The following is a 27,842-nucleotide window of genomic DNA, read 5'->3' on the forward strand; positions in this document are numbered from 1 at the left end:
AGCAGGGATGGGAAGAGGATTTCGGGTTTGTTTGGTTGGTGGGTGAAAGATGGTGGGCTGGCTCCGATCAGAATTTACGAGTGGAGCCGACCGGATTTCATGTTTGGATAAAATGGGCAGAAACTCTCGTGTTTGGTTAAGATGGGTCAAGCTGAACCAGACTCCGAGCGCCGCCCTTGACCTCGCCTCCGACGCCGGCGCCGTCCTCCACCTCGCCTTCGACGCCGGCGCCGCCTTGCAGGCCCACCGGAACTCCCTGCAGTCTGTGCCGTCCCGCGCTTTGCCGCTCCGCAGGCTGCCTCCGCCGCTATCTCCTCGCGAGCAGGGGCGCCCTGCTCGCCGTCCGTCGCCTCCTCAAGAGCTGGCCCCCTCCTCGCAAGCCCTCGCCGTGCTCACCGCTCCCCTCCTCGCGAGCCCGTCGCCCTGCTCACCACCTGCTGCCTCCTCGCGAGTGGCCTTCGCCGCCGCCCTTCTCGCGTCCTAGGCCCCTCATCTCGCGCCGCCTCCGCCGCCGCCCAAGCAGCGGCCTCCGCCTGCCGTGCTCGCGAACCGCGGCCGCCGCTGCCCTTGCTCGCGGACCGCCGGCGCGGCTGTTCGCAGCCCGTCGCCGCCACCGAGCGTTCATCACAGGGGTCGGGAGATTGGAGAGAACGGAGGGGAAACGAGCTTTTCGGAAGAGATTTCTGCGCGAGCCGTCCGTGAGCCGCGTGGTCCGGCCAAAAAGAGCGACTCACGCGAACCGCTGTTTCGTGGGATTATTCGCTCGTGGGTGGCATCGCCTTTGTACCAAACACCCGAGAAAATTGATTTGGGCTGGTTGGCACCGCACGGCGGCCCGACGCTCTAAACCAAACACACCGTTCATCACATCTGGTGATTGCAGTTTTCGCCTCCTTGATATCTGTGAAAAATCTAAAGCAACCACAAAAAATAGGACGGAGGGAGCAGGATGGGCAAGACAACAAATTGAAAAACCCCAAAATTTCATAGGCTCGGTCTTCTAATCCATATTAATAACTAGAAGCAAAAAAAGTTCAAATTATCATGCTAGATAATCAGGAGTAAACTCCACCTTATCAACTCAATACTAGCCTGCCCCACCACATGACCGAAGACACCATCAACGTTGGTGTTTGTCCAATCAGGAGGAGGTGGCATCCACATGGCCTTTATTACTAGGTCCTTTCTAGCACGGGAGTGAATGATCCCTATGTCACTGGATGTTTTCCTTCATGTTTTCATGATGGGTACATTGGAAAGGCACACTAGTTATCCGAAAGAAACTCCCTATGGGTGAGTAAATATATTTTGAACAACCAAAAATGCAAAAGGATATCAATATGCATATGGGATCCTCCACCACAAAGTTGTTTAGAAAGAGAAAAATAACATCAATGCCATATATGTTGCGGAAACTATTGTTCGACGAAATCTGCTATTGTATTCATGTGTATCCGGCTTTGAACTTTGTTGTGCCCATTGTTCTTTTTTTTACCATCTTTGTGCTACTTACGAGATTTCAGGTTGTATAAATGTTTAAAAGAGCTAATTTTCTAAAGTTATAAATTGCTTCTATGTGTTCTCCTTTCGAGTTCAGGCCGCATCAAGTGTTTTTGTATATGTATGTGCTATTTCTCGGAGTTCTAGCACTAGGCAAAAATGGATAACGATTATCACTTCTTGATGGATTAATGGGTTACCTCAAGGTCACCTCGTGCATTGCTATTTTGGGATGATTCCATAAATTGATGAGTACACGCATGCCACAAAACAATGCACGTGATTTTTTGGTAAGCTTGTTCTTGTTCACACTATGAATGAAAAAAATAGAGGTATCTTATTGTCCTTTTTTTTAAATGAAGTGCTTCATGATCTAAATCCGAGCAAACCCAACCACCAAACAACCTCTTACGGCGACGGAGCATGGTGTTTTGAAGATGGTGAGGAGTTCAAGTAGAGTTGTGCTCTCTCAAACACCACTAAACGTTTTTGAGGATCAAGGCTCATGTTCTATAGAGTACCAAGTTGGACTCTTGGCCACCAGAGTGGGTGCGAGATCCTTCCCAGATGGTGTTTTCTCTTATCAAATGCTTCTCCTGAATGGGTTAGTCGAGAAGATTCCAGACGATGTCATGCACCACACAGTTGTGCAAATACTTGGCCCTCGGAAGAGGGGTGCATTATGTTACTGAAACTCTATAATATTATAAATCTGTGCCTGATTGTAAATGAGAGTTTGGTAGAGAAGAGAGACAATGAAGATGATAAAATATGCATAAGCAAAAAAGTGATCATGTTTGAATTGATTTGTCATTCATGTGTTTTCTGAAGTACTTGACAGCATTGCACAAAGATGATGATGAGTTTTTGATGAAAGAAGTAATGGTGCTACATGCTAAAGCAATGAGAAATCACATGAATTATACCTACCTGTTTCATTGGAACCTCTAGAAGATAGAACTGATGGCTATGAACATGAAGATATCGTGATGGTGTAGAAGTTTTTCATAAGACTCGATGATTTGGTAATGGTCAAATTTAAACAATTTCGAAGTGTTTTTTTTTTGTAAGGAAGGCATGCATAGCTACCTCCTATCTTGATATAACTCGTTTAATTTTATTTGTTTATGTGCTTTTCGTTTGGCATAACCTTGTTTTTTTCATGCTCCTCCTCTTTCATGTTCTTTAGACATCTAATATAATTATTTTGTTCGGTAATGGACCCGGCTGCACTTACGTGGTGCATGTGAAAATCTTTAAATTGGTACTTCATCCGTTCCTTTTATTAGATGTTCTAACTTTTTTTTGTGGGTGATGTTCTAACTTTTTCAAGTGAAACTATTAAACTTAAATCAAATTTATATAAAAAATTTATAGTATACTTATTTGATAATTTAGATATACATTTTTAACAAGAGACTGTCTATTTATTCGTCGACAATTATAGCCATCTGATTAAGATTTTGTATAAATTTGCACGATTCTCCATGTAAGGATCAGACGGTTATTAGAATCGGCTGAGAGCATCTTTACCCAAATATTGTTTTAAAAAATAGAACTCTTTGAGGATCCTGAAAAGGAAAGGAGCAATCATCTTTCGCGAAAAGTAAAAGACGTCTTTCCAGAATATACAGCAAGGAATGCGAGGCGCTGCAGGCTGCACCTGCAAGCCACACGCTGGCCGGTGCCTCGTGGCCAACAACACGGCACCTGCAAAACGCAGCAGGAAAGACCCAGAGGCAGAAAGGGGAAGGAAACCCGAACTCCCCAAGTCCAAAGACGAGCAGTAGGGAACCCGCCTTCTTCTCCAGTCTCCACTTCTCTTCTCGCCCTCACCTCACACCCGAAAATTCGGATCAGCACCGACCAGCAGCAGTAGCGGCAGCAGCACACTGCCTGAGCGAGTGGAGCCCCCTCCAGTAGGCATCTTCCAATGGCGGCCTCCTCCTCCTCCCTTCTCCACCCGTCCCCTGCGGCGCTGCTTGTCCACGGCGCTTCTCCCCGTCCTCCCGCTGGCGGTGCCCCTGCGGCGGCCTCCTCCTCGTGCCGCTGCTACGGCCGTCCCCCGGCTCCGCGCGGGGGCCTACTCCTGCGCCCGCCTGCTCGGGGTCCCCGCCGCCGCCCAGCGGCCTCCCGTCCTGTGAGCATCTCCTCTCCTCCTCTTCGCTTGAAACACGTCACCGGAATTCGTTGGTCGCCGAGTCGGTCCCCATTTACTTGGAGACCCGCGGATCGCATTTTTTGATCGACTACCAGGTGATGTCCTGTTAGCTAGGGTGCTGATTAGTTGTGCACTGCGTGTTTCCAAGGCGAGGTTCTGCGGGAACGGTGTGTACGAGGGGCCGGCGGTGCTCAGAGTCAGGCATTCGACTAAATGGGGCCCCGGAAAGGTTTTATGCGCCGCTGGGAGGGATGATGACGCTGGTTATCAAACTGGCGAGGATGGCAGCCACGACGGCGATGGTGTCCGTGTTTCCAATGAGGCCCTCCGTGCCACCATTCGTAAGAGCAGAGAGGTGCTGGCGATGCACCGGGATCTACTTGAGCAGGTATCCTTTCCAAGTTCCATTTCTGGGATCAAATGCATTTTTCCATGCATAATGCGTTAAACCATACATTTCTGCTTGAAGCTCTGATCTGGTGGGCTGCTGTGTTCCTTTCCAATTTTGTTGCTGGGATCAAATACATTTTTTGATGCAGATTGTGTTATGAAACATCTATGTCTGAAGCTCTGATCCAGCGAATTGCTTTGCCACAACAATTTGTGAAAACTAAAAGGTTGTGGTAATACTGAAGTTAAATGGTTTTGCTATTTCTCAGGCGACTGAGAAATAACTATTTCTCAGTCGATGATAACAACCTTTTGATCCAATCATTGAGATTCCTGTAAGATTAATGTAAGTCCGATGGATGAGAAAATCTTGATTGGATGGCTATGATTGTTGACTGAGAAATAACTGGAGTATTTCTTAGGCGACTGAGAAATAGACACTCCCAAAGTTAAAAGCATTGTCACATGGTGTGGCCTTCATATTTAAATGGCTTGTAGCTGCACACTTGCACAAAACCGTGTGTTGCTACATAATGAAATAAATTAGGGTCAAACCATCTATATCTAGTTATCTACTCTCATCCTACCAGTTTATGTCAGATCCAACATGTGCTATAGCCCAAAGGCGAAAGGCCTCACACCATTAATTGACATCTTCATAGGAGTAAAGACACATGATCGATTTGTTAAGAAGATAAATATTGATATGACTTCCTAAACTGTGTTTAACTTTTAGTCACTGGCCAGCAAGCTCCTCATTTATACGGAAGGATGCTGGTTTTCAAGTCAGTCAGAATGGCAGACTCTTGCTGTCCTTATATCTTTTGCTGTACCTTCTGGAGTTTGAACTGATAGCGGTTTTATTCTGGGTTTTGGACTCTACACTGAACCACACTTGCATTCCGAGCAATGGTTTATGTACAACGGGAAGGGTTTACAATTCCAAGGAACAGTGTTTTGGTGGTAACGGGTCACTGTCACCAATGAGTAAATTTGTGCCACCATTTCAAGAAGAAATAAGAACTGCAGACGCACAGAATGTACTGCATAAGGTGTCCGTTTAACATATTCTTGCTGGAATCAAACATGTATCTGAATACAAATTGGTTACACCTTGATAAATATATGCAGCGCACAATGTTTTTGGAATGACCTTGCAGTTTAATTTTTTTTAAACTATCTATGCTGATCATTTGCTCTTTTTTAAATTCTTTGTTTTCTTGAATTTTGTTTACATGAATGATATGCAATTCACCTCTACACTATATCTGTGTTACTGTTTTTGTACTTGCATTAAAACATTATGATCGAAGCTCATTCATCTCTTGTACTATTATTTACTGAACCATTATGATTTGAACTGTAACGTGCGGCCAACTTATTCAGATATCGGAAAAGAAGAAGCTCATTACTATTATTGAGGCCAGTTCCATGCATAATGAGCAAGAGCCACTCAGTGGTGATTCCATTTCACGTCTGGATGCTATTTCGGAGGGCAACGAGATTGGCTATGACCTTCAAATGTACCTTGATAGGCGTTCATACAAATCTGAAGCCGGTACAATTCATGGAGAATCTATCAGTGATCAGAATGAATACTATGGAAGTTTAGAAGGCAAACTTTCTAGCACTGATGTCAATGGATCATCTAACAAGGTCAGCTCTGAACACTATCTGTACGACAGTGCTGCTCCCAACGTATATGAACCACAATATGTTAATGGTGTGAAGCAGGATTTCGTGGCACAGCTAAGTCAAATAAGTGAAAAGGAGCAGTCAGTTACTGAGGGAATAAATAACAACTCATCTTCTTCGGCCGGTGTAGATGTTATGAATGTAATATTGGTAGCTGCAGAATGTGCTCCTTGGTCGAAGACAGGTAAGATTATAATGTAGCTTCAATTTTTAAGATCTTTTCTAAGATTGCAGATTCAAACTTAGCCCTCTACGATGGAGAACTGGAGAGAGTGTGTGGGCTAACTACCCAAACATAACTCCTTGGCTGCATTTCCGCTTCTAGTTAAGTATTGCTAAGGGTATATAATTTGTTTCTTTCTAAAATGTGCTGGTTTGAACATTGGAGGTTTGTACATTTTAGTTTCTCACCTTGATTTTCATGAGCGCTGCTTATTCAAGTCATATATGGTCTATCTAGGAGGAATAGGAGAGACACAGAGGGTGTGTGTGTGCAGGCATTTACAATGATTTCCATGTGTGCCTGCACATTTGGGTGTGTTATTCTGTGCAGTAAGTTAGTCATGGAGAACATTAGCCATATTTAGCAAGGCTGGTTGTTGTGATTCTGAAGAGGAGGTTTTTAATAATCCCCACAATATTAACGCAAGAGAGCTTAATGGAAATAGTAAGTGAGTAGTGACGGGTGCTCCAAAAAAATGTAGTAACGGTCGTTTTTTTGTCAATTGTCAAAACAAAAAATGGACCCTGCAAAAGCTGCACACACCTTATCATTATGCTGAAAAGCAGTTCAGCGATTGCCGATTAGAAGAGAGGGTGCAATTGGGAATTTAAAGCCTTCACGCTGCCCATTTTTGTTTGTACTGCCTTCCTCAAGGAGCAATAACCATGTTTTAATCTCCCACAGGTGGACTTGGTGATGTTGCTGGAGCTTTGCCAAAGGCTTTGTCCAAGAGAGGTCATCGTGTCATGGTATGTTTCAGATAAGCCTTCTTACCATTAAATAGAGACTCAACTAAGCTGCTAACAGTTGGTAAGTGCTGCAAGTAACATGAAAGATAAGGAGTGACCTAATATTGAAAACTATGTCATTCAACTGAACAGAACTGGCGAGAGAACTCATAGCCTCATAGGTATCATGACATTTGTGCCTAGAATAAACCTGAAGGAATGCATATTTCATGAGTAATAAGTCACTAACAAAGAAAAAGATGTAGTCAATAGTTATGTTATACCCAGCACCACCCGTATGCTATACCCTTTTTACCTGGCACACAGCCTGAAACACTTGAGCAAGCCACACAGCACAACCTTTTAGCATATATTTTTTTAGATAATGGAAGCTTTATTACCTCCGGCCTCTGTATTCAGAATGCATACAGCCTAAAGTCGTACATTATTCTCAACAATTGAAAAAACATGACCACATCCACAAGTGTGACAGGCCACACGGAGAACTGATCTACAAAGTAAGAAGTCTAGAGCTAGCACGCCACCCAAACCGGAACATAAACTCCCTGGTGATCCACTCTAGTCGCTTGGCGCCAGACTCCATCAGTTCCTTGTGCTGCACCTTCTGTAGCAACGCCCATAATCGCAGCCAATTGGTACATAAGAGCAAAACCTGCATACATGAGTGCATTTTCTTTTTATCAAAAACAATGTCATTACGGCATAACCAAATAGACCAGAAAACTGCCGTCGCCCCTACTAAAATGAGAGGACGCAAAGTCTTGTCAACCCCCTGCAACCATGCCCCAAAAATATGTTAGCATATGGTAACGCGCATTATGACTTAAATAACGTAAACACTGAGGATTACACCTGTACATGGTGGCCTATTAGAATAGGTGAATTGCACTGAAAAGAGGGTATGTAAACCTAGAGTTGGTGCCAACTGCCTTGTATGAAAATACTGATATGTTGTGTCCAAAGCAACCCGTGTTCACCCAGGCAATACATTAATTGGCACAATATGGCCGGCTCCCGGTTGGAGTTTGGCCATCATATAGTAGTCAATTTAGCGTCGTATTTTGGGGTCTTGTCCATTTTAGACATGACCTTTCTATACACACGCACTGCTTAATGAAAAGGCAATGCCTGACGATGACATAGCATCCGGGTATAGTCAAGGAGGATAAATCCGGCCTACTAAGCCTAGGGTGGGCCGGGCCGTCTACACGTAATCCATTGCTACACGGGGCCGCCTCATCGACTTGGAGTACAAGATAAGGAAATAACCACCCGTATTACCTGGATATGATTCAAACAGATTGGGTATCTATGTCTTGCAAACCGACTTTGGATCCTGTAGGGCCTACCTGATTGGTACGTTCAACCTTAGCATAGTCAAATCCTAGTGATCTCGAGAACTCCTCTCATGCATTGCGATCTACGCTCGGGACATCTTCAATACAAACACCCAAATACAGTAGTAGGGTATTTTATCTCTTCCTACTGGGCATGAACCTGTATAAATCTTTGTCTCCTGCTTAACCATCTTGTTTCCACACACGTGCACTGCCCTACAACATATATTGCCAGATCAAAACACTGACAGTGCCCCTGCCGCAGTTTCTAAAAAAAGTTTCCGCAATCCTGTTTTGAGAATTCCAACTGCTAAGCTGTAAGCCTTTGTATTTCTGAAAATAATTAAGAACAGCAAAAATTAAGAGATACTGTGATTAGTGATGAGAAGGCCGTGTAGGTTTAGAAATTGTAATTGATTCATCATAGTCGTAATTGTATTTGAAATACTTAGGTAATATATAATTGGAATGCATCCCGTTGTGTTATTGTGGTTATGCAAGAAACAATGCTGATCAAATACCTTAGAGCAAACCACCTCCTAAATTCACATTTCCTGAGTCTTTAGATCTCCCTACAAACTACTATTTTGTTGATTACATTTGCAAGGTACTTGAATACTAAATAGAGCATTCTTTCAGTAGTACCTTTAGTAGCTTGTTATATATGTGCATATTTTACAGGTAGTAGTACCCATGTATCAGAACTATGAAGAACCTCGACAAATAGGAGAATCAAAGAGGTACCAGATCGCAGGGCAGGTGCTTTCCCCTCTCATGTCATAATAGCTTTTGTACTCTTTTACAGTACCCTTAAATGAATTTGGTGCGTCCATTACCCGTAATCAAACGGGTATGATCCATTTGTACTCCAATACAGGATTAGGGAGTGTTACCACAGAAAATTGAGTAGCACCAAGTTTGAAGGGGTATAATCGTAATCATGGAACATTAAGCCATTAAAGTATTGCAATCCATGGATAAAATCAGCCATTAGCATCCAACATCAAGACTTGCCCAGCTTGTTTAAACCTATATCCGGGAACTAAGGATTTCATATCCATGATTTGCATCTGATTTTCTTTTTTCCTTTTTCCGTTTCAGTTTTCTTCTTTCGGTTTGCGCGCGTGCTTCCCATTAATAAATGGTTATTTTTCGAGAAAACACAAAAGCTTTGCGCGGTTGTATGCCTGATTCTTCCTTGAATTAACTATCCAGATCAATCTATTGTGTTAAAAAAATTATCGAGATTGATCCTAATTAACGAGTTGAAAGGATGCTGCCAATTATCAGTGGATATTGACAGGAGGTATGAACAGAGATTTATTTATTATTAACATGTGATTAGACAGTTGCGCCTAATTTGCCGTGTTCGCCGGCAACTCCCCTGATGAAGACGACCATGGATACTACAACAAAGATGTCAGCTGTCATGGCAGCAGGGGCGGCTGCCCGAGGAGGCAATCACACAACTAGGAATTGCAACCATGGGAGATCGATAGCAGTTGCGGATGCATCAGATGCGACAAGAGTCAAGCGTCTGATCATGCCTAATCAATTAATTAGATTCGGGAATGATATATTAAATTAGATTCTTCAAATATTTGTGATCCTTTTCCCCACAACAATCGGCCAGAGGGGGAGATGAGAGATGACAGAAGTCTAAATTAGTAGTGTGTGCATTACCTAAACAAAAAGACTAAATTACCCCTTCAAATGGATGGTTAGATTTGTGTTGTACTCCGGCAATCTTTATGGAGTACCTGGGTACTGCAAAAATCCTCTAGCTCTTACCTTGTGATAGTAACAGTTCCTTTTGAAAATATGTTCTGTTTACAGGATATGGAGGTAAAATATTGTCATGCGTACATAGATGGCGTGGATTTTGTATTCATTGACAATCCTATCTTTCACAATGCTTCGAGTGAAATTTATGGTGGAGACCGAACAGTAAGTAATGTAATATTCTGCTTATGGACTACAATGCATATTCACAGATATCAAAAGCTGGGATGATATTTATGTTGTAGTAGTCAATTATCTGTTTCTCTGAGTCTGTTGTTGCTTACGATTGAAACAAGAAGATCAATTTCTATCTGCAGGACATCTTGAAACGAATGGTTTTGTTGTGCAAGGCGGCTGTAGAGGTAAATTCTCTCGTAGCTAAAACAATTTTCTCTCCATGCAAGGCCACTCCGTTAGAAAATCGACACTTATTTAATGGAAATAAGTACACCGACACATAACATGTCCTGTTTCACATAAAAAAAATCTGCTGCCATGGAACAGCAATTATAGTAACATGACTGGCCTTTGTTCAACCCAGTTTTTTCCATGATGGGTATCTGTCTTCTTCAATATGCTTATAGAAACCATTTACCTTGATCTAGGCTCCGTGGTGTGTTCCATGTGGTGGTTTCTGCTATGGTGATGGAAATCTTGTGTTCATTGCAAATGATTGGCACACTGCATTACTGCCTGTTTATTTGAAGGCTTATTATCGTGACAATGGTTTCATGATATATGCCCGTTGTGTTCTTGTGATACACAATATAGCACATCAGGTAAGTTTGTTTCTCCTTGATCTTACCTTTTCTCTGATGAATTTGTCTCACCTTTTTTGCTATGTATTACCTGGATTTTATTTCGACCAGTTTATGAAAATTCAATTAGTAATCCATTCTATAGAAAGAATCTTCTAAGGTAAAAACTCAGATACTGCATGTTAGTCCTTGGTGGCAAATGCCATGAATGTATAAAGTAATGCATTTCTAGTTTCTTTTTAAGTACTTAAAACTGACTACTTTTCATTGAAAGAAAATTACTTTAGTTGATCATAAGAGCTTTCTGATTGTCATTACTGCTGCAACACCGCGACAGATGGCAAATATTAAAAGACAAAAGTGCAAATGATGTCATGGACATGGGCGTGGTTTCAGATAGGAATGTCAATAAGTGCTTTAGTCTTGCAAATTCACATACTCCCTCCGTCCAACAAAAGATGTCTCAAGTTTGTTAAAATTTGGATGTATCTAGACATGACTTAATGTATAGATGCATTCAAATTTAGTCAAAGTTGAGACATCCTTTGTTGGACGGAGGAAGTAAAAAATATCCCGAGTATTCTTATAACCGTGAAAGCAAAAAATAGTTATGTTTAGTTGTTTACAGCAAAATATGTACATCCGATGACCAATGCTCACAAGGATCCAGAAAAGACAGCTTTTACTGGAGAACTCAAAAGTATAAGTTAATATATGTTAATACATTGTCTTCATAAAAGTAGTAGTTTCTTAACCATGACCACAATAGTATGATTTAGGTTATGCTGTCACTGTAATTGCTTTTGTTTCCTGCCTTGCTTTGTTCTGTAGTGTAAATTTGTAATTCATATATGGGTTCGTATTCAACATTCTACATACAGTGTAATGACTGTTTTGTATCAATATTTTCTCAATTCAGATTGTTTAACATACTTTCTCTTCCAGGGTCGTGGCCCCTTAGACGACTTCAGTTACCTGGATTTGTCCAGTAACTACATGGACCTATTCAAACATCACGACCCATTTGGAGGTGATCATCTAAACATTTTTGCAGCTGGAATTAAAGCTGCCGACCGTTTAGTTACTGTTAGCCATGGTTATTCATGGGAGCTCAAAACACCTGAAGGTGGTTGGGGCCTTCATGGGATCATTAATGAAAGTGATTGGAAATTCCAAGGCATTGTAAATGGTATCGATACCACTGAATGGAATCCTAGGTCTGATGTCCACCTGAAGTCTGATGGATACATCAACTATTCTCTAGAAACTGTTCAAACAGGTAAAGCACAATGTAAGGCGGCATTGCAGAAAGAACTTGGTCTCCCGGTTCGTAGTGATGTTCCTGTCATTGCTTTCATTGGACGGTTAGACAATCAAAAAGGCGTAGATTTGATAGCAGAAGCAATGCCATGGATAGCTGGCCAAGGTGTACAGGTAATACTGCTGGGTACTGGAAGGCAAGATCTTGAAGATACATTGAGGCGGCTTGAGAGCCAGCATTATGACAGAGTTAGGGGGTGGGTTGGTTTCTCTGTCAGGTTGGCTCATCGTATGACTGCAGGCGCTGATATACTGTTGATGCCATCAAGGTTCGAGCCATGCGGGCTGAACCAGCTCTATGCCATGATGTATGGGACTGTCCCTGTAGTGCATGCAGTGGGTGGTCTTCGAGACACTGTCCAGCACTATAATCCCTATGAGGAGGCTGGACTTGGTTGGACTTTTGAGATGGCAGAGGCAAACAGAATGATTGATGCGCTAGGGCATTGCCTGACTACATACAGAAACTACAGGACCAGTTGGGAGGGACTCCAAAGGAGAGGGATGATGCAAGACTTAAGTTGGGACAATGCTGCTAAAAGCTACGAGGAGGTTCTTGTTACCGCCAAGTATCAGTGGTGACTGTTGAGCTGACCAAGAATCCATGGTGTCATTCGGGGAGACTGGAAGGCATTCTTCTTGTATCAGTCACTGGGTGCTTCAATATCAGCTCTCGGCATGCAGCGGTCTGCTTTGCCCAGTATCCCAGTTCCCAAGTTGACCACCATGTTCCTAGAAATGGGAAGACCGAATCTTTGTTGCCAGAATTCAAGTCACTTCCAACAAGGCACACCCTGAGTCTAGGAGTTTACTTCCTACATGAAAGCTGTGGAAGGGGTCTTCCTTCAAAGGAGGCATAAACAGCACATGGAAGATTAAAGATCCTTTTGAAGAAATGATGCAGCGGTAAACGTCATCCGTTTCTGAAGCGGCCTCTAGTCCCATCTTTTCCCATGGGATGAGTTCAGTTCGATGGTTTATCGCAGCATTGTGCCAGGCAGCTCTGGAACCATTGCTTGATTTACTGGATAGTCTGATTGTACCGACATCTACGATTTTGTTGGGTTTGATCGTGTTTTAGAGCATTTCAGATGCGTACATAGATAAATTAGCATCTCCCTGTAGCGAATTCAGATGAGGTGATCTGGTGGTTGTTTCCATGTAATTAGTCAATTTTACCGTCCGTTCCCGTTGGTGTCTGTCTGGGGTTTGCAATGCTGCTTATACCATGCTTGGGTCGTCTGTATGCCGGTAGGTAGCTTGCGTGCTGGGGCGTGCATGCTTCGGCCAGGGGCTATCCGGCGTATCACATGGAGAGACATGCATGCAGCGATCGTGCGTGTCGTGGGAGATGCCGGACGCGTGACCACCCGGGAAGAAGCGGTCCAGAACAAGATATGCAAGGTATATCACCAGACTTGGCTCAACTGACGAGTTCCTTCTGTGGAAATGGATTCTTCGCGTTCTCCCTCCCTCCTCCGATGAGGACACGGCAACTCGAACAAAACGCATTGTATAAACACGGTCGTAGGCGCATAGCCGTTCCAATATATCAACTCACCAGCTTGTTGATTGATTTCTCGCCTAGCTTTGTCCATATCTGAATTCTGAATCAAGCAGCCAGCAGCATCGTCAAAAGTGAGATACGTACCATGGATGCCCCTGCCCCCAACGCCACCGGCCCGGGTCACGAGGACTTCAAACCTAAGTACACAGTCGTCACCGGCGAGCCGGCGACGCACACCCTCTCCGTCGATCTAACCGACGAAGGCACGCACCTCCCTCTTCTTCTGCCGATTTGCTTGCGATTGGATTAGATGGTGTTAACCAGGCTTGATTAGATTGCAGGGGGTTTCAAGAAGGAGCACATCAGGGTGCAGCTGGTCCGCAACAAAAGGCTGGTGATCGTGAGCGGCGAGCGCCCCGTCGATGGTGATGGAAAGGTTAGGCGCTTCAAGCTGGAGTTCCAGGTGACCGACAACTGCGACGTCAACGGCATCCACGCGCGGTTGGACGGCGGGTTCGTGCGGGTCACCATGCCCGACGTGAAAGCCGCGACTTCTGCAATCGTCGTCCGCGGCGGCGATGCAGCCTCAGCTGGCAAGCAGGAGCCCGCTGCGCCTGCGGTGGCCAAGACGGACGCCGGAGCCGGAGGAGGACGTAAGAAGGAAGAGGAGGGCGTGCCGAAGCAGAAAGATGGTGCAGGCGCCGCCATTGATGGGCCCACTGGCCGCGGCTACAAATACCTCCCCCACCAAGAGCAGAGAAAGCTCGCGACCAGTGTGGTTGGCACGGTGCTCGTCCTGTTTTGCCTCGGTGTTTATGTCAGGTATAGGTTCGGGCCATGAGCGGGGACATTGCGGTGCAGCATGCATGCCTTTACGAACCTAAAGAATCATTAGGGAGACGTGTACTCTCCTCGAAAAAAGAAAGATCTTTCACGGTACCCTGAAAATAACAAGAGCCCTTCATTTCTATTAATCCAACGGATGGTATCAACTGGTAAACTGGTACTCCAATGTGGGTATTAGTGAGTGCCAACTACTCATTCCGTTTCATAAAGATTGACACGGATTTGAATTGTTGTAGTTTAAATTCGTGCCAATCTTTATGAAACGGAGAGAGTAAAAATGTTAATGAGTACCTCTTGTTTGAGGGTAAAAGCGTAATATAAAATTAAGTCAATTGTTACAGATGGTCTGGTAACTTTATTATTTGTTCTCATCTCACGGCTGCAACAAAAATCTCGTCTCGATCCCCATTAATCATTCCTAAGAAGCCTAATACTTTCGGCTGCAACGGAATCTATTCGTCTCGATCCCCATTAATCATTCCTAAGAACCCTAATTCTTCAATCATGGGGATACGCGGGAGAGACAGGCAATCGACGGACGGACGCAATGTCACGGACTAGTTGAGCAGCGTTGACTGGTTGCGCTAACTCGAGCGGCCGGCCGCCGGCGGAGTGTGATCACGGAGCCGCTTCATATGTTAGCATTGTTGTGTAGGCTCTGGTCTATTTGATCGGCAACGACTACTGAACGAAAACAAATCCATCCCCTGGTTGATCGATGTTAGCTCTAATCATGTACTTGTATTAGTTTTCAGACTTTGGTTAATTCATTTGTAATAGGGATTACGTGCATCGGCTATTAATGTGTAGGCCATGTACTGAACACTGTTCTCTTCTTGACTTGCTCGGCACTTGCGTCACCAGACAAGGATGGGAGAGGGAGTGTGTGTACAGGACTGCGCCGGCAACGCATGTCCTGGTGTATGCTGCTATGGCAGCTGGTGTATACCTCCTCAGCTGCGGCTGCTGGAGGAGTTGCTCCTAAGTGAAGCAAAGGAAGGCAACCCCAATTGAATAGGGGGGCCGGAAATCATCTCTACTTGTGCTGCTCTGTTCTTGGTGTGTGCGTGTGTTTTTGCCCTCTAGGTGTTCGACCAATTGCCTCTCATCGATCCTGTGTGAAATCGAGCTTGCCGTGGTGTCCACCGTGAAAGTGAGACTGAGTAAGACTTGATGCTCTACAATTGGTATCATAGCCGACGTTTGGAGGCGTAAGGAGTGGTGATGCCGGACACGCCGACGCCGAAGGAGCAGGCGGAGGCAGAGAAGAAATCAGCAGGCGGAGGCAGAGAAGAAATTGAAGCAGCAGCAGCGTTTGAAACTGGAGGAGGAGATGAAGGAGATGGCGGAAAAGCTCAAGGAGTTGGACGTCAATGGTACGAGCGATTCCAAGTCCGCTCTGCCATTGACGACCTTGGCGAGTCCGGCGCCGTCGCACCTCCCGATTGCGTGGCCGCAGCTGACGCGCACGAACTACACCATCTGGTCCATGAAGATGCGCGTGGCGATGCAGTCCGCGCACGTGTGGGAGGCGACGCAGAGGTCAGACGTCGACTTCGATATGGACCGTGAGGCGCTGTTCGCGATCTACTCCGCCGTGCCCGACACCGTGATGTCATCTCTCGCTGGCCGTGACACTGCAAAGGCCGCTTGGGACGCCATCAAGACGTCGCACGTCGGGCACGACCGAGTACGGGAAGCAAGCCTTCAGTCCCTGCGCAAGGATTTTGAAGAGCTGCAGATGGGTGACGCGGAGTCAGTGGATGACTTCGCGAGCAGAATCTCAGCGTTGGTGGCAGGGATCCGTGCGCTCGGTGACACTCTGTCAGAGCTGCGTGTGGTCCAGAAGTTTCTTCAGGCGGCTCCGGCACACTACATGCAGATCGTGACCTCGATTGAGCAGTGTGTGCCGTTAAACACTCTCACCGTTGAAGATCTCGTCGGCCAGTACAAGGCGCACGACGAGCGAGTACGTCAACGCTTCGGCAACCCCAAAGATGGTGAGCATCTCATGCTATCTAGGTCTCAGTGGGAAAACTTTACTGGAAATAAAAGGAAAAATGTAGAGGGTACTGGGAACTGGGCAAAGGCAGGGAGCTCAAGCAGTGGTGCTGCTAGTGCAAAGCAGAGCACTGAACAAGCAAAAGGGGAATGGAAGTTTGACAAGAAGAACAATTGTGGCAAGAAAGGGCACTTTAAGAAAGAGTGTAAAAAGCCCAGGAAGGAACGAGCCATGGTTGCCGAGAAGGAAATTTGAGATGAAGAACCTGCATTGCTCATGGTGCAAACATGTGAGTTGATGCAGAGTTCAGAGACTGTTGATGGTGAAGTATTTCTGAATGAAGAGAAGGTTCAGCTGAAGGCTAGAAATGCAGAGAATTACGATTGTGGCGTGTCGTACTTAGACACTGGAGCCACTAATCATATGACAGGGGTCAAGGAGAAATTCAGTGACATTGATGAAACAGTGAAAGGGAAAGTGAAGTTTGGAGATGGCTCAACTGTGGCAATTTTGGGACGAGGAACTATTTTGTTCCAATGCAAAAATGGTGAACACAGAGCACTAACAAATGTGTATTACATCCCATCACTAAAGAGCAACATAATCAACATTGGTCAGCTGTCTGAAAAAGGTTGCAAGATAGTCATTGAAGATGATTATCTCCTGTTGTATGACCCTGGAAGAAGATTATTGGCAAGGGTGAAAAGAGCACGTAACAGATTGTATATTCTTGATCTCAGCTTGACAAGGCCAATATGTTTGATGGCAAATACAGGGGATGCTGCTTGGATCTGGCATGCAAGGTATGGGCACTTAAATTTTGATGCATTGCATAAGCTTGCCAGAAAGAATATGGTAGTAGGACTACCTCAGATAGATCACATAGAACAAATCTGTGATGGTTGTCCGATTGGAAAGCAGAGAAGGAAACCTTTTCCTGCAACTGCTACTTTCAGGGCAGAGCAACCGCTAGCACTACTGCATGCTGATCTGTGTGGGCCTGTAACACCTCCAACACCTGCAGGAAATCGATACTTCTTGCTTGTCGTTGATGACTACAACAGGTACATGTGGATAGTACTGCTGAAGAGCAAAGATCAAGCACTGGCAGCCATTCATAAAGTCAAGAAAAAAGCTGAGAAGGAAGTAAACTGTGAACTGAAATCTCTTAGGACAGATAGAGGTGGAGAGTTTAATTCAATGCATTTTAATGAATATTGTGACGAGCATGGAATTAAACACTTTCTCACTGCACCATACTCACCACAACAGAATGGCGTCGTAGAACGTAGAAATCAGACAGTTGTCTCAATGGCAAGAAGTCTATTGAAGAGTATGAGTGTGCCTGGTATATTTTGGGGAGAAGCAGTTCTTAGAGCTGTGTATATCTTGAATAGAGCTCCCACAAAGAGTGTGAAAGACAGGACACCATATGAGGCTTGGTTCAACAAGAAGCCAAAGATCCATCACTTGCGCACCTTTGGATGTGTTGCTTATGTGAAAATCACCAAACCAAATCAGTCAAAGCTTGATGATAGAAGCCAGCGTGCTGTGTTAATTGGATATAAACCACTGACAAAAGCCTACCATTTGTTTGATCCCGTGACTAAGAAAGTGATTGTATCACCTGATGTTGTATTCGATGAAAAAAGGCATTGGGATTGGAGTGAAGTGACTGAGCTAGAAATGCAAGGAGAGGAAATGAATTTACTGTTGTGTATCCTACATATGATGTTGATACCAGGAAAGCACAAAGGAAGATAGAACAATCTGATCAGTCTTCTGATGTGGCTCAAAATGCACCAGCTCTTGGAAATGATGAACCTTCTACACCTAACAAGCCTTCTACCCCTCTTGTGCCCATTCTAGGCACGACTGGGAGTGCTGGTGTGGGAATGGAGAGTGGAGAACAATCTTCTAGTGTTGGACCGCAAGGGTATCGCAATATGCAGGAATTACTTGACAATACCTCACCCTGTACGCTGGACCTTGACGATGACAATCAGTGTATGTTGAGTGCAGAGGAGCCAGCAACTCTAGCTGAGGCACACAAGGAAGCAATGTTGGAGGAAGGCGATGGATGAAGAGATGAAATCTGTCATTGACAACCAAACGTGGGTTATGGTTGATCCACCAACTGGAAAGAAGTCTATTGGGCTGAAGTGGGTCTATAAAGTGAAGAAAGATCCAACTGGAGCAATTGTCAAGCACAAAGCCAGATTAGTTGCTAAAGGTTATGTGCAGAAACATGGTGTAGACTTTGAAGAAGTTTTTGCTCCAGTGGCACGCATGGAATCAGTGAGACTGGCGGGGGCATTAGCATCACAAGAGGGATGGCAGGTATATCACATGGATGTGAAGTCTGCATTCTTGAATGGAGAACTGCATGAGGAAGTATATGTGTGTCAAGCTCCTGGTTATGAGGAAGCTGGCAAGGAATATAAGGTGCTCAAATTGCAGAAAGCACTTTATGGTTTAAAACAAGCACCCAGAGCATGGAATACCAAACTGGATGCAAGTTTGTTGACTCTTGGCTTTGCAAGGTGCCCATTGGAGCATGGTGTGTACTTGAGAAACACAGGTGATAACCAGCTTCCAGTTGGAGTGTATGTGGATGACCTAATTATTTCGGGTTCAAGCACAGTTGAGATAGAAAAGTTCAAAGAACAGATGAAAGAATTGTTTAAGATGAGTGACCTTGGGTTGCTCTCTTATTACCTAGGAATTGAAGTATCTCAGGGGGTGAATGGCATCACACTTTGTCAAGCAGGATATGTATAGAAAATTGTTGACAAAGGAGGAATGAGCGAGTGCAATCCAAGCCCAATTCCAATGGAATCGAGACTGAAGCTATACAAGTCACAGGAAGAAGAAAGAGTGGATCCTACAATGTACAGAAGTCTCATTGGGAGTTTGAGGTATCTCATCAATACGAGACCTGATCTTGCTTATGCAGTAGGCATTGTTAGTAGGTTCATGGAAGATCCTGGTGTATCACACATGGCTGCTGTAAAGCATATACTAAGGTACATCCGTGGAACCATTACTTTTGGTTGTCATTATACCAGAAGAGGAGAAGGATATTCTGGACTTGTTGGCTATTGTGATAGTGATTTGGCTGGAGATGTAAATGACAAGGATATTCTGGACTTGTTGGCTATTGTGATAGTGATTTGGCTGGAGATGTAAATGACAGGAAGAGCACAAGTGGTATGATCTTCTTCCTTGGCTCCAACCCAATCACTTGGGTCTCGCAAAAACAGAAAGTGGTTGCTCTTTCATCATGTGAAGCAGAATATATATCTGCAGCTACTGCAGCTTGTCAAGGAGTATGGCTAGGCCGCTTACTTGCTCAACTGCAGAACAAGGAGATACATTGCGTGAAGCTGAAGATCGACAACCAATCTGCTATCTCCTTGTGCAAAAATCCTGTCTATCACGACCGCAGTAAGCACATTCAGACTCCATACCATTTCATTCGAGATTGTGTGGAGGAAGGAAGCGTGGCTGTGGAGCATGTGAGGACAGGTGACCAATTTGCTGATTTGCTGACGAAGCCATTGCCTCGGATAAAGTTTCTGGAACTTAGGGAGAGGATCGGAGTTCGTCCAGTGAAGATACAAGTACAAGATTAAGGGAGAGATTGTTAGCTCTAATCATGTACTTGTATTAGTTTTTCAGACTTTGGTTAATTCATTTGTAATAGGGATTACGTGCATCGGCTATTAATGTGTAGGCCATGCACTGAACACTGTTCTCTCCTTGACTTGCTCGGCACTTGCGTCAGCAGACAAGGATGGGAGAGGGAGTGTGTGTACAGGACTGCGCCGGCAACGCACGTCCTGGTGTATGCTGCTACGGCAGCTGGTGTATACCTCCTCAGCTGCGGCTGCTGGAGGAGTTGCTCCTAAGTGAAGCAAAGGAAGGCAACCCCAATTGAATAGGGGGGCTGGAAATCATCTCTGCTTGTGCTGCTCTGTTCTTGGTGTGTGCATGTGTTTTTGCCCTCTAGGTGTTCGACCAATTGCCTCTCATCGATCCTGTGTGAAATTGAGCTTGCCGTGGTGTCCACCGTGAAAGTGAGACTGAGTGAGACTTGATGCTCTACAATCGATACAATTAGTTGCCATGTTCGTTTGGGCTGGGAGACCAACGTGATGAGGAGATCGGAGGAAAAACAGCGGCGCCCATGCAAAGGAAAGAAGCAGCGGCGCATGGATTGTAACAGCGAGTACGAGACCGGAGGGGAACGTGTGCTTAAGGGTCGGCCGGCGTCGGCGGCGTGACTGGCCGCTTGAATTGGAAGGCGGCGGCTGCGACTTGCGGTGTCTACATGATAGGCACGAGAATTACCAAAAAAAATACACCTGATAATACCGGTACAAAAGACTAAATTATCCTTTTAAACAGAGGGCTAGATTTAGATGGTACTTCTGTCTCTAATAAAGAGTACCGGGTTACTGTAAAAATCCTCAAAAAAAAAAGTGTACTCACGTGTGTGAAGTGTGATATGTACATGTAAATGACGCGTTGTCATAGTTCCGAGAAGCGAAAATGTAGACCTACGATTTCATATTGAATTGACATGGCCACCTACGAATTTCGTATTCAATCGACATGGTCGCATACTCACATGGACATCTCAATGGCTCCTGTACGTCGCCACAGATCAACAATGAGAAGTATTGCACCACAAAAAATCTTGCTATGTAAATGAAATTCTAAGGGAGTGTCTATTTCTCACTCGACTTAGAAATAGTTATTCCTTAGTCGACAATCACAAACATACAATGAAGGTTTTCCCATCCTTCATATTTACATCAATTTTGCACGAATCTTAATGATTGGATCCGACGACAGTTAGCATTGACTAAACATAGTTATTTCTCAATCGATTCAGAAATAGTAAAACCAAAATCCTAAACTATATATAACGCATGTTCTATACATGGTGATGCAAGGCAAATAGAATAGACACCACACACTTAAGGGGATGCCGAGTGGCCCGTTCCGATCGATTTTCCTAGCACTCGCGACAACAAAAGCCCAAATCTCTTCCTCCGACGTGATTGCGACTCGCTAGCATGGCTGCCGGAAAGCAATGAGACCCTCCATAATTAATGTCGGGAGGGAAAGTTAACTTGTAGGGATAGTCCCTCCACGTGGAAGTGAGCTAGCAAACGTCCAACGCAGCCCAAAAGTCCAGCTCACCTGAATCGTTAATCTCAGCCACATCGAATGGCCGAGATGCCTCCTTGAGAGAGGAGCAGAAACCCTTATCTCCGCAGTAGAGAGTTCCCTTGTTGGTTGCTGAGAGTGAGATATTGAGCAAGGGAGTGAGAGCAGCGCGCGCGCACAACCAAAGAGAGGGGAGAAGAGAGGAAGAAAAACTCTGTCCAGATTGGTGGCTCTGTGTTGATCTTCACCGAGCTTGTTCGTTGCTGGCTCAAACGTGGTTGGATCAACTCCAAACTTGTTGAGTTTGTTCCAGACTCAGAGAACTTCGATTTGGCAAGTCGGTTTGAGAATTAAGTGGTCAGAACACCAGATTAGAGATTGTTTCGTCAGATCTGTTTGCTGAAATTTCAGAGGCGTGCAGATTGGGCTATTGTCAGTTTCAGGGGTCATACAGTGTCATATTGAGCTTAACTTTTGACAGCGTGTTGAGGACTCATAGCAGTACATATATGGCAAATTTCATGCAATTTGAATCAACGCTTTAAGAATAATAATGTAAAAACCGAATAGGACCAAAACTGTGTTTCTTTGTTAGCCGAGTTTAATCTATATCCTATTGCTCTTTTTAAGAGTGGTTGCTGTTAATGATTGTTGTAATAAAATAAAACCCTTATATGGGTCGGGCCGTAAATTCTACTTGGCGACGACTAAGTCAACATTTTCCAAGCATGAGTCAACATGCTCACGTGGCGTAGTCAATTCTACATGGAAAAGGAAGACAAGTTAACAAGTAAAGTCTCTCATGCCATGGTCAAAGGGAGGAATGAGCTAGAGTAGGGGACAAGAAAGGTGTAGGGATGAGGATTTTGGTCCATGGTGGATCATGGACCAACCCTCACTTTTCCCACATGGTGCACATAAAAAAAATGGACCAAGAAGCTACTTTTACCATTTTGCCCCCACTTTTCTCTCTCCCCCAATGGTAGCCATGGTCTTTTGTCATGGACCCCTAGGCTATAAATACCCCCCCAGGGGGCATGTATCATTCACTCTCAACTTGAATAAACTCAAGGGGAGAGGGTTAGAGTGCTCCCTCTAAGGTTCGCTCTCAAACGCCGCTTTCGACTAAAAGTCGACCGGCCTCGAGGAAGCCTTCCAGGGGATTCTAGTTTCGAGGCTCCGAGCTAACCTTGGTTAGCACGGGCTCGAAGGAGAAGGGGTTGGGTTAGAGTTCCGAGGGTATCCTAACCTCGATACTTGGAAAGACGCGTTCGGTCCAAGTATGAGGTGGCCCCGATGAATCTCTTGCTAAAGGTGTCTTGGGAAGATCCGCTCGGCCCAAGCACTTGGCTAACAACCCCCTCAAAGCCTTTTCTAACATAGGATTAATTAAGTCGTACCCGCAGGGTCGACCGAACCTATTAAAAAAATATCGATGTGTCAACCTGTCCAAGTGTACACGCCCTACTTTTATACCCGCACTTATGCCATCAAGCATTGGCACCCCTTACTCTAATTGTTGTCGAGAACAACAACAGTGGCGCCGACCGTGGGGAACCCTTGCCGCAATTGAAGATTTAATGGCCCCGATGAAGCCTACTTCATCGGGTGCCCAACTTGCCGCGAAGTCTACACGGTTGCAAATGAAGAAAGCAAACTCCTCGGGGGCTCCCGAGGAAGAAGGAATCCTCACCAATCCGGACGTCGTCGCAAGCATGGTCGCCACAACGGAAGTTGTGGTCGCACCTCCGCTCCCGGCCGTCCCTGAAGGAACCGAGGTCCCTCGACACTTACCGACGTAATGGCAAGGATCGACGAGCTGCCTACACTTGCCACCTCCGCAGGGGATACGGAACTCGGCATGCCTCGCTCGATGGGCTTCGCACCACCTTCCCTACAACCGGTAGCGACCTTGCCCTCGGAATATACAAGAGGAAACAATGTGGCGTCAGAAGGATCCGCACCAGAAAACAAAGGAGTCTCGGCCTACAACCCCTCCAACCCGGGACTGCCTCCGCTGGTGCTCGCTGCGATCGGCCATGGAGCTCCTGGGTATCATCCTTATTGGGGGCTTCCGCTAAATGGCGCTCTCCAAGTCGCACATGCTCGACACCAACCTCACTTGGTGAACGCCCCGCAAGCGCCCTTTGCTCCCCCCACTGGGGTCGAGCAAGGTGGCAACCAAGTACCACCTCAAGCTATGCCTCGCGGAGAACGAGACCCCGTCGTGCATGGAAATGAGCAAGTGGCGGAGTCCGGAGCCCGTCCCGACGGTGAAAGAAATTCCCGTCGATGCTCCGACCCCCAAGAAAACGCCGAGATCATTCTCCAAGCGACCCTTCTTGCGACGAAAGCGACTTCGACGAGGGAGGACCTCGCCGCCGAAGGAACCGGAAGAACTGGCCGACTTGTAACCCGCTCACACGGGAGATCCAAGACGTGCCTTTTTCGCCAAGGTTCAAGCCGCCTACAATACGACCGTATGACGGGGAGTCAAATCCTCTTCAGTTCCTGGATGTCTACTCCACCGCCATACGGGCCGCCGGGGGAGGTCGCGTCGAGATGTGCAACCTCTTTCCGCTCGCGCTCACCGGGATGGCGCAAACTTGGTTTTATAACCTGCGGAAGAACTCCGTGCACTCGTGGGAGCGCCTCCAAGAGGTCTCCATCGCCAACTTTCAGGGAAACTTCGAAGAACCCGTGCAGGCTCACGAGCTATACGCCATGAAACAAAATTAGGGGGAATCCCTCCGAAGCTTCTTCCCTCGCCACCGTGATCGACGCATGCATGCAAGGCCTTCTCCAAGGAGAAGTATATCGGGCCCTAAGTCGCAACCCCTCGAAGATGACCTAGGAGCTCTATCGAATCTTGCAAGAATACGCCCGGGGTGAATACAGGGACATTGCCAAAAAGGACGCGCCACGCGCCGCTCCCGAAGGAACTCCCTCACCCAACAAACCACCTACGCCTACTTCGTCTTCCAAGAAGAAGAGGAGGTGGGGGAAAAAGGCCCCCGGCGACCAAGCCCGGAAGATCTTCGCCGTTGAAGGACAAGCATCATCCCAAAAGACTTGGCAACCCAAGAAGCCACCTCGCCCCGCCGAGGGAGGAACTGGAAGATGCCTCATCCACAACTCGGCAAGCCACAGCACCGAAGAGTGCAACACTCTCATCGCGGCTCGCGAAGAGTTCCAGGCACGAATGCAAGCCTGGCGCAAGGATGAAAAGATAGCCGAGGCTCCACGCCTCGCCAACGTCCTTGTCGCTGACCCGACACCTAAGGAGGATAACCTCCCGATTCATTAACCCGCGCATCACGTCGGAGTGATACTCGGAGGCTCCGCCACAGGCCGGGGATCGAAGTGGCAACGCAAGGAATATGCTCGCGAAGTCAACGTCGTGAGAACCTTCACCCTGACACCACCACCAAAGTGGGCGAGCATGCCAATTGCCTTCACCGAGGAAGAGGCCAAGGGGATACGCTTCCCACACGACAACGCCCTTTTCATGACAGCGATTGTCGCCAATTGTGAGCTCAAGAAGATTCTTGTGGATGGCGGAAGTTCCACTGACATCCTATATCCGAGCACGTTGAAGAAGCTGATTGAACCACAAGGGGGATACCAGAATGGCTCGTTGCAGCCATCCCTTTATCCTCTCACTGGCTTTGTGCCAGGGAAGTCCATTCAGCCGCTCGGACAAATTGAGCTCCTCACGACCTTCGGAGACGCCACAAATCATCAAACTGAGCTCGTGCGCTTCGACGTGGTGGATATAGAGGCCTCCTTTAACGCCATCCTCGGGAGGACGACGCTAAACCGTCTCTGCACCGCCATCCACCACAACTTCTTGTGCATGAAGATCCCGGGCCCAAAGGGCGTGATAACGGTCCGCGTCGAGCAATCTTCCGATAGGAAGACACTCTACCGCCATGAGACCAAGTGCGCCGAAAAGGGATAATCATCCAAGAGTATCAGCATGCTTTCGAACACGGGAGCATCCGAAACCGATCACCCAGAGCGCTACATCCCTAAGCCTCTCCCCAAAGAAGAACTCAACGAAGTACGCGTCTCCCAAGATGACGCCACGCGCACGGTGAAGATTGGAGCCGACCTCCTGAGTAAACTCGAGGAAGAACTTGTCGACCTACTTCGAAAGAATTCTGATCTCTTCGCTTGGTCACCTTTCGACATGGGAGGAGTCCCGCGCGACGTCATGGAGCATCGCCTCGCCGTGAGACCCGACAAAGCTCCCGTAAAGCAAAAGCTTTGGAAACTCTCCACCGAGCAAAGCGAAGTCATCAAGCAAGAAATCGCCAAACTCTCCGACGCTGGGCTCATCCGAGAAGTTTGGCACCCCGAATGGTTAGCCAATCCGGTCTTGGTAAAGAAAGCCAACGGCAAGTGGCGAATGTGTGTCGACTTTACGGACTTGAAAAAGGCGTGCCCCAATGACGACTACCCGCTCCCTCGGATCGACCAACTGGTCGACTCCACGGCGGGATGCGAAAGGTTGAGCTTCTTGGATGCCTATTCAGGGTATCACCAAGTCCACATGGCCAAGGAAGACGAGGAAAAGACCAGCTTCATCACTTCCATCGGCACCTTCTGCTATCGCAGAATGCCTTTTGGTTTGAGGAACGCCGGTGCAACTTTCCAACACCTCATCAGCCTCATCCTCAAAGAACAATTGGGGAGAAACGCCGAAGTCTACGTTGATGACACCGTCATCAAAATTCAAATTGCGAAGACCCATTCGAAGGACCTGCAAGAAACCTTCGACAATCTCCGCAAGTATGGCATAAAGCTCAATCCGGAGAAGTGCGCATTCAGAGTTCGAGAAGGAAAACTCTTGGGCTTTCTTGTCTCTCAACAAGAGATCGAGACCAACCTGGAGAAAATCCGGGCAATCCTATAGATGGAGACTCCTCACTCCGTCAAAGATGTGCAACGCCTAGCGGGAAGAATGGCGGCCTTGGGACGATTCGTCGCCCGGTCAACTGAGAAGGGTCTTCCTTTTTTCAAAGGCTTGAGAAACCTAGACAACTTTGAGAGAACCGACGAAGCTCAAAGGGCCTTCGAAGAGCTCAAGACCTATTTGTCGACCCCTCCACTTCTCACGAGCCCAAAGCAGGGGGAGCCTTTGCTCCTGTAACTTGCCGCGACCCCGGTCGTCGTAAGTGCAGCACTCATGAAGGAAGAAGACGGGTTACAACGCCCGGTATATTACGTGAGCGAAGCTTTGGGAGGAGCAAAGGGTCGATACACCCATATTGAGAAGATTGCATACGCCCTCCTCATGGCCTCTCGAAAACTCCGTCATTACTTCATGGGCCACACCCTCATGGTGCCAACTACCTTCCCACTCATGGAACTCTTCAGCAATAAGGAGGCCACCGGAAAAATCGCCAAATGGAGAACGGAATTGGCTCCCTTCTCGCTGGAACTCACAGCGAGAACGGCCATAAAATCCCAAGTCCTGGCTGACTTTGTGGCCGAGTGGCATGCTCCACTAGCCCCGCCCGAAGAAATTGCATCCAAGACCGAGCCCCCAGAACCACATTGGTTAATGAGATTCGATGGCTCTAAGCGCCTCGACGGTGCGGGGGCTGGAGTCATACTTATCAGCCCCGAAGGCAAGATCTTGGAGTACGCCGCCCATCTTGACTTCAATGCCACCAACAATATGGCAGAATATGAGGCGCTCCTTCTCAGACTTCGATTAGCCAAGGCCATGGGAGCCCGACGCCTTCTCATCCAAGGAGACTCCCAACTGGTGATAAACCAAATGGACAAGTCATATCAATGCCTTGATGAAAGGATGAAGAAATATATCGAAGAAGTTTGCAAGATGGAACGGTATTTCTTGGGCATGGAGGCGCGACGTATTCCACGAGGAGAAAATCACCTGGCCGACAGGTTAGCCCGAACGGCCGGTTCCAAAGAACCGCTGCCGCCCGTTGCATGCTTCGAAGTAATTCGCGCCCCATCGATAAAGGAAGAAGCCGACGCCCTTGATGAAGCTTCAAAGACCAGCATGGTCATCGACACTCCACCCTCTTGGATGATACCGATTATCCGCACCTTGAAAGGAGAGGTGGATCAAGAAGTGGAAGGCCCGAGTGCCAAAACTCTGCTCGCAAAAGCCAAGATGTACGTCCTGCTCGACGGCATCCTATACAAGAAAGGAGCGGCCGCATTGCTTAAGTGCATAACTCCTCACTGAGGAGCCGAGCTCCTCATGGAAATCCATTCAGCAATATGCGGCCACCATCTTGCGCCAAGAGCCACCGCGGCAAAAGCCTTACGTCAGGGATTCTGTCGTCGCACGGGGCTCCGACACTGGGGATGCGCGAGCACCCCATTTATAGGTTCGGCAGTGGGCTACGGGGAT

At 46.6% G+C, this 27,842-nt stretch overlaps 3 protein-coding genes across 5 annotated transcripts; all 3 read left to right on the plus strand.

Annotated features, from left to right (window-relative positions):
- The first annotated feature begins 3,218 nt into the window (after positions 1–3,218).
- Positions 3,219–13,099, plus strand: LOC100834221 (soluble starch synthase 2-1, chloroplastic/amyloplastic). 3 transcript variants are annotated; one of them, XM_010236455.3, is made up of 10 exons: positions 3,220–3,640; positions 3,810–4,049; positions 5,438–5,707; positions 5,786–5,930; positions 6,654–6,718; positions 8,737–8,814; positions 9,892–10,011; positions 10,155–10,199; positions 10,443–10,616; positions 11,541–13,099. In XM_010236455.3, the coding sequence occupies exons 1-10, from the start codon at positions 3,434–3,436 to the stop codon at positions 12,495–12,497; spliced, it is 2,301 nt and encodes a 766-aa protein (XP_010234757.1). In that variant the 5' UTR covers positions 3,220–3,433; the 3' UTR covers positions 12,498–13,099. The 3 variants fall into 3 exon arrangements, with proteins under 3 accessions (XP_010234756.1, XP_010234757.1, XP_003573954.1); XM_003573906.4 differs by having other exon boundaries at positions 9,892–10,002; XM_010236454.3 differs by having other exon boundaries at positions 3,219–3,640; positions 5,438–5,930; positions 9,892–10,002.
- Positions 13,100–13,259: 160 nt separating this feature from the next.
- LOC106866554 lies at positions 13,260–14,414 on the plus strand. The gene is made up of 2 exons (XM_014901336.2): positions 13,260–13,685; positions 13,764–14,414. Exons 1-2 carry the CDS (start codon positions 13,568–13,570, stop codon positions 14,261–14,263), a joined length of 618 nt encoding a protein of 205 aa, XP_014756822.1. The 5' UTR covers positions 13,260–13,567; the 3' UTR covers positions 14,264–14,414.
- Positions 14,415–19,072: 4,658 nt separating this feature from the next.
- Positions 19,073–19,459, plus strand: LOC106866396 (uncharacterized mitochondrial protein AtMg00810-like). Its single transcript, XM_014900504.1, has one exon. It carries the CDS (start codon positions 19,073–19,075, stop codon positions 19,457–19,459), a length of 387 nt encoding a protein of 128 aa, XP_014755990.1.
- Positions 19,460–27,842: the final 8,383 nt, after the last annotated feature.

Source organism: Brachypodium distachyon, chromosome 3 (genome assembly GCF_000005505.3).
Source record: "Brachypodium distachyon strain Bd21 chromosome 3, Brachypodium_distachyon_v3.0, whole genome shotgun sequence".
NCBI classification, from domain to species: domain Eukaryota; kingdom Viridiplantae; phylum Streptophyta; class Magnoliopsida; order Poales; family Poaceae; genus Brachypodium; species Brachypodium distachyon.

Bases quoted from the DNA above. Each gene is read 5' to 3' on its own strand.
- LOC106866554 (XM_014901336.2), top strand. From the start codon at position 13,568: ATGGATGCCCCTGCCCCCAACGCCACCGGCCCGGGTCACGAGGACTTC. The intron at 13,686-13,763 runs GCACGCACCTCC...ATTAGATTGCAG, and splicing joins CGTCGATCTAACCGACGAAG to GGGGTTTCAAGAAGGAGCAC.
- LOC106866396 (XM_014900504.1), top strand. From the start codon at position 19,073: ATGAGCGAGTGCAATCCAAGCCCAATTCCAATGGAATCGAGACTGAAG.
- LOC100834221 (XM_010236454.3), top strand. From the start codon at position 3,434: ATGGCGGCCTCCTCCTCCTCCCTTCTCCACCCGTCCCCTGCGGCGCTG. The intron at 4,050-5,437 runs GTATCCTTTCCA...CAACTTATTCAG, and splicing joins ACCGGGATCTACTTGAGCAG to ATATCGGAAAAGAAGAAGCT. The intron at 10,200-10,442 runs GTAAATTCTCTC...ACCTTGATCTAG, and splicing joins TGTGCAAGGCGGCTGTAGAG to GCTCCGTGGTGTGTTCCATG.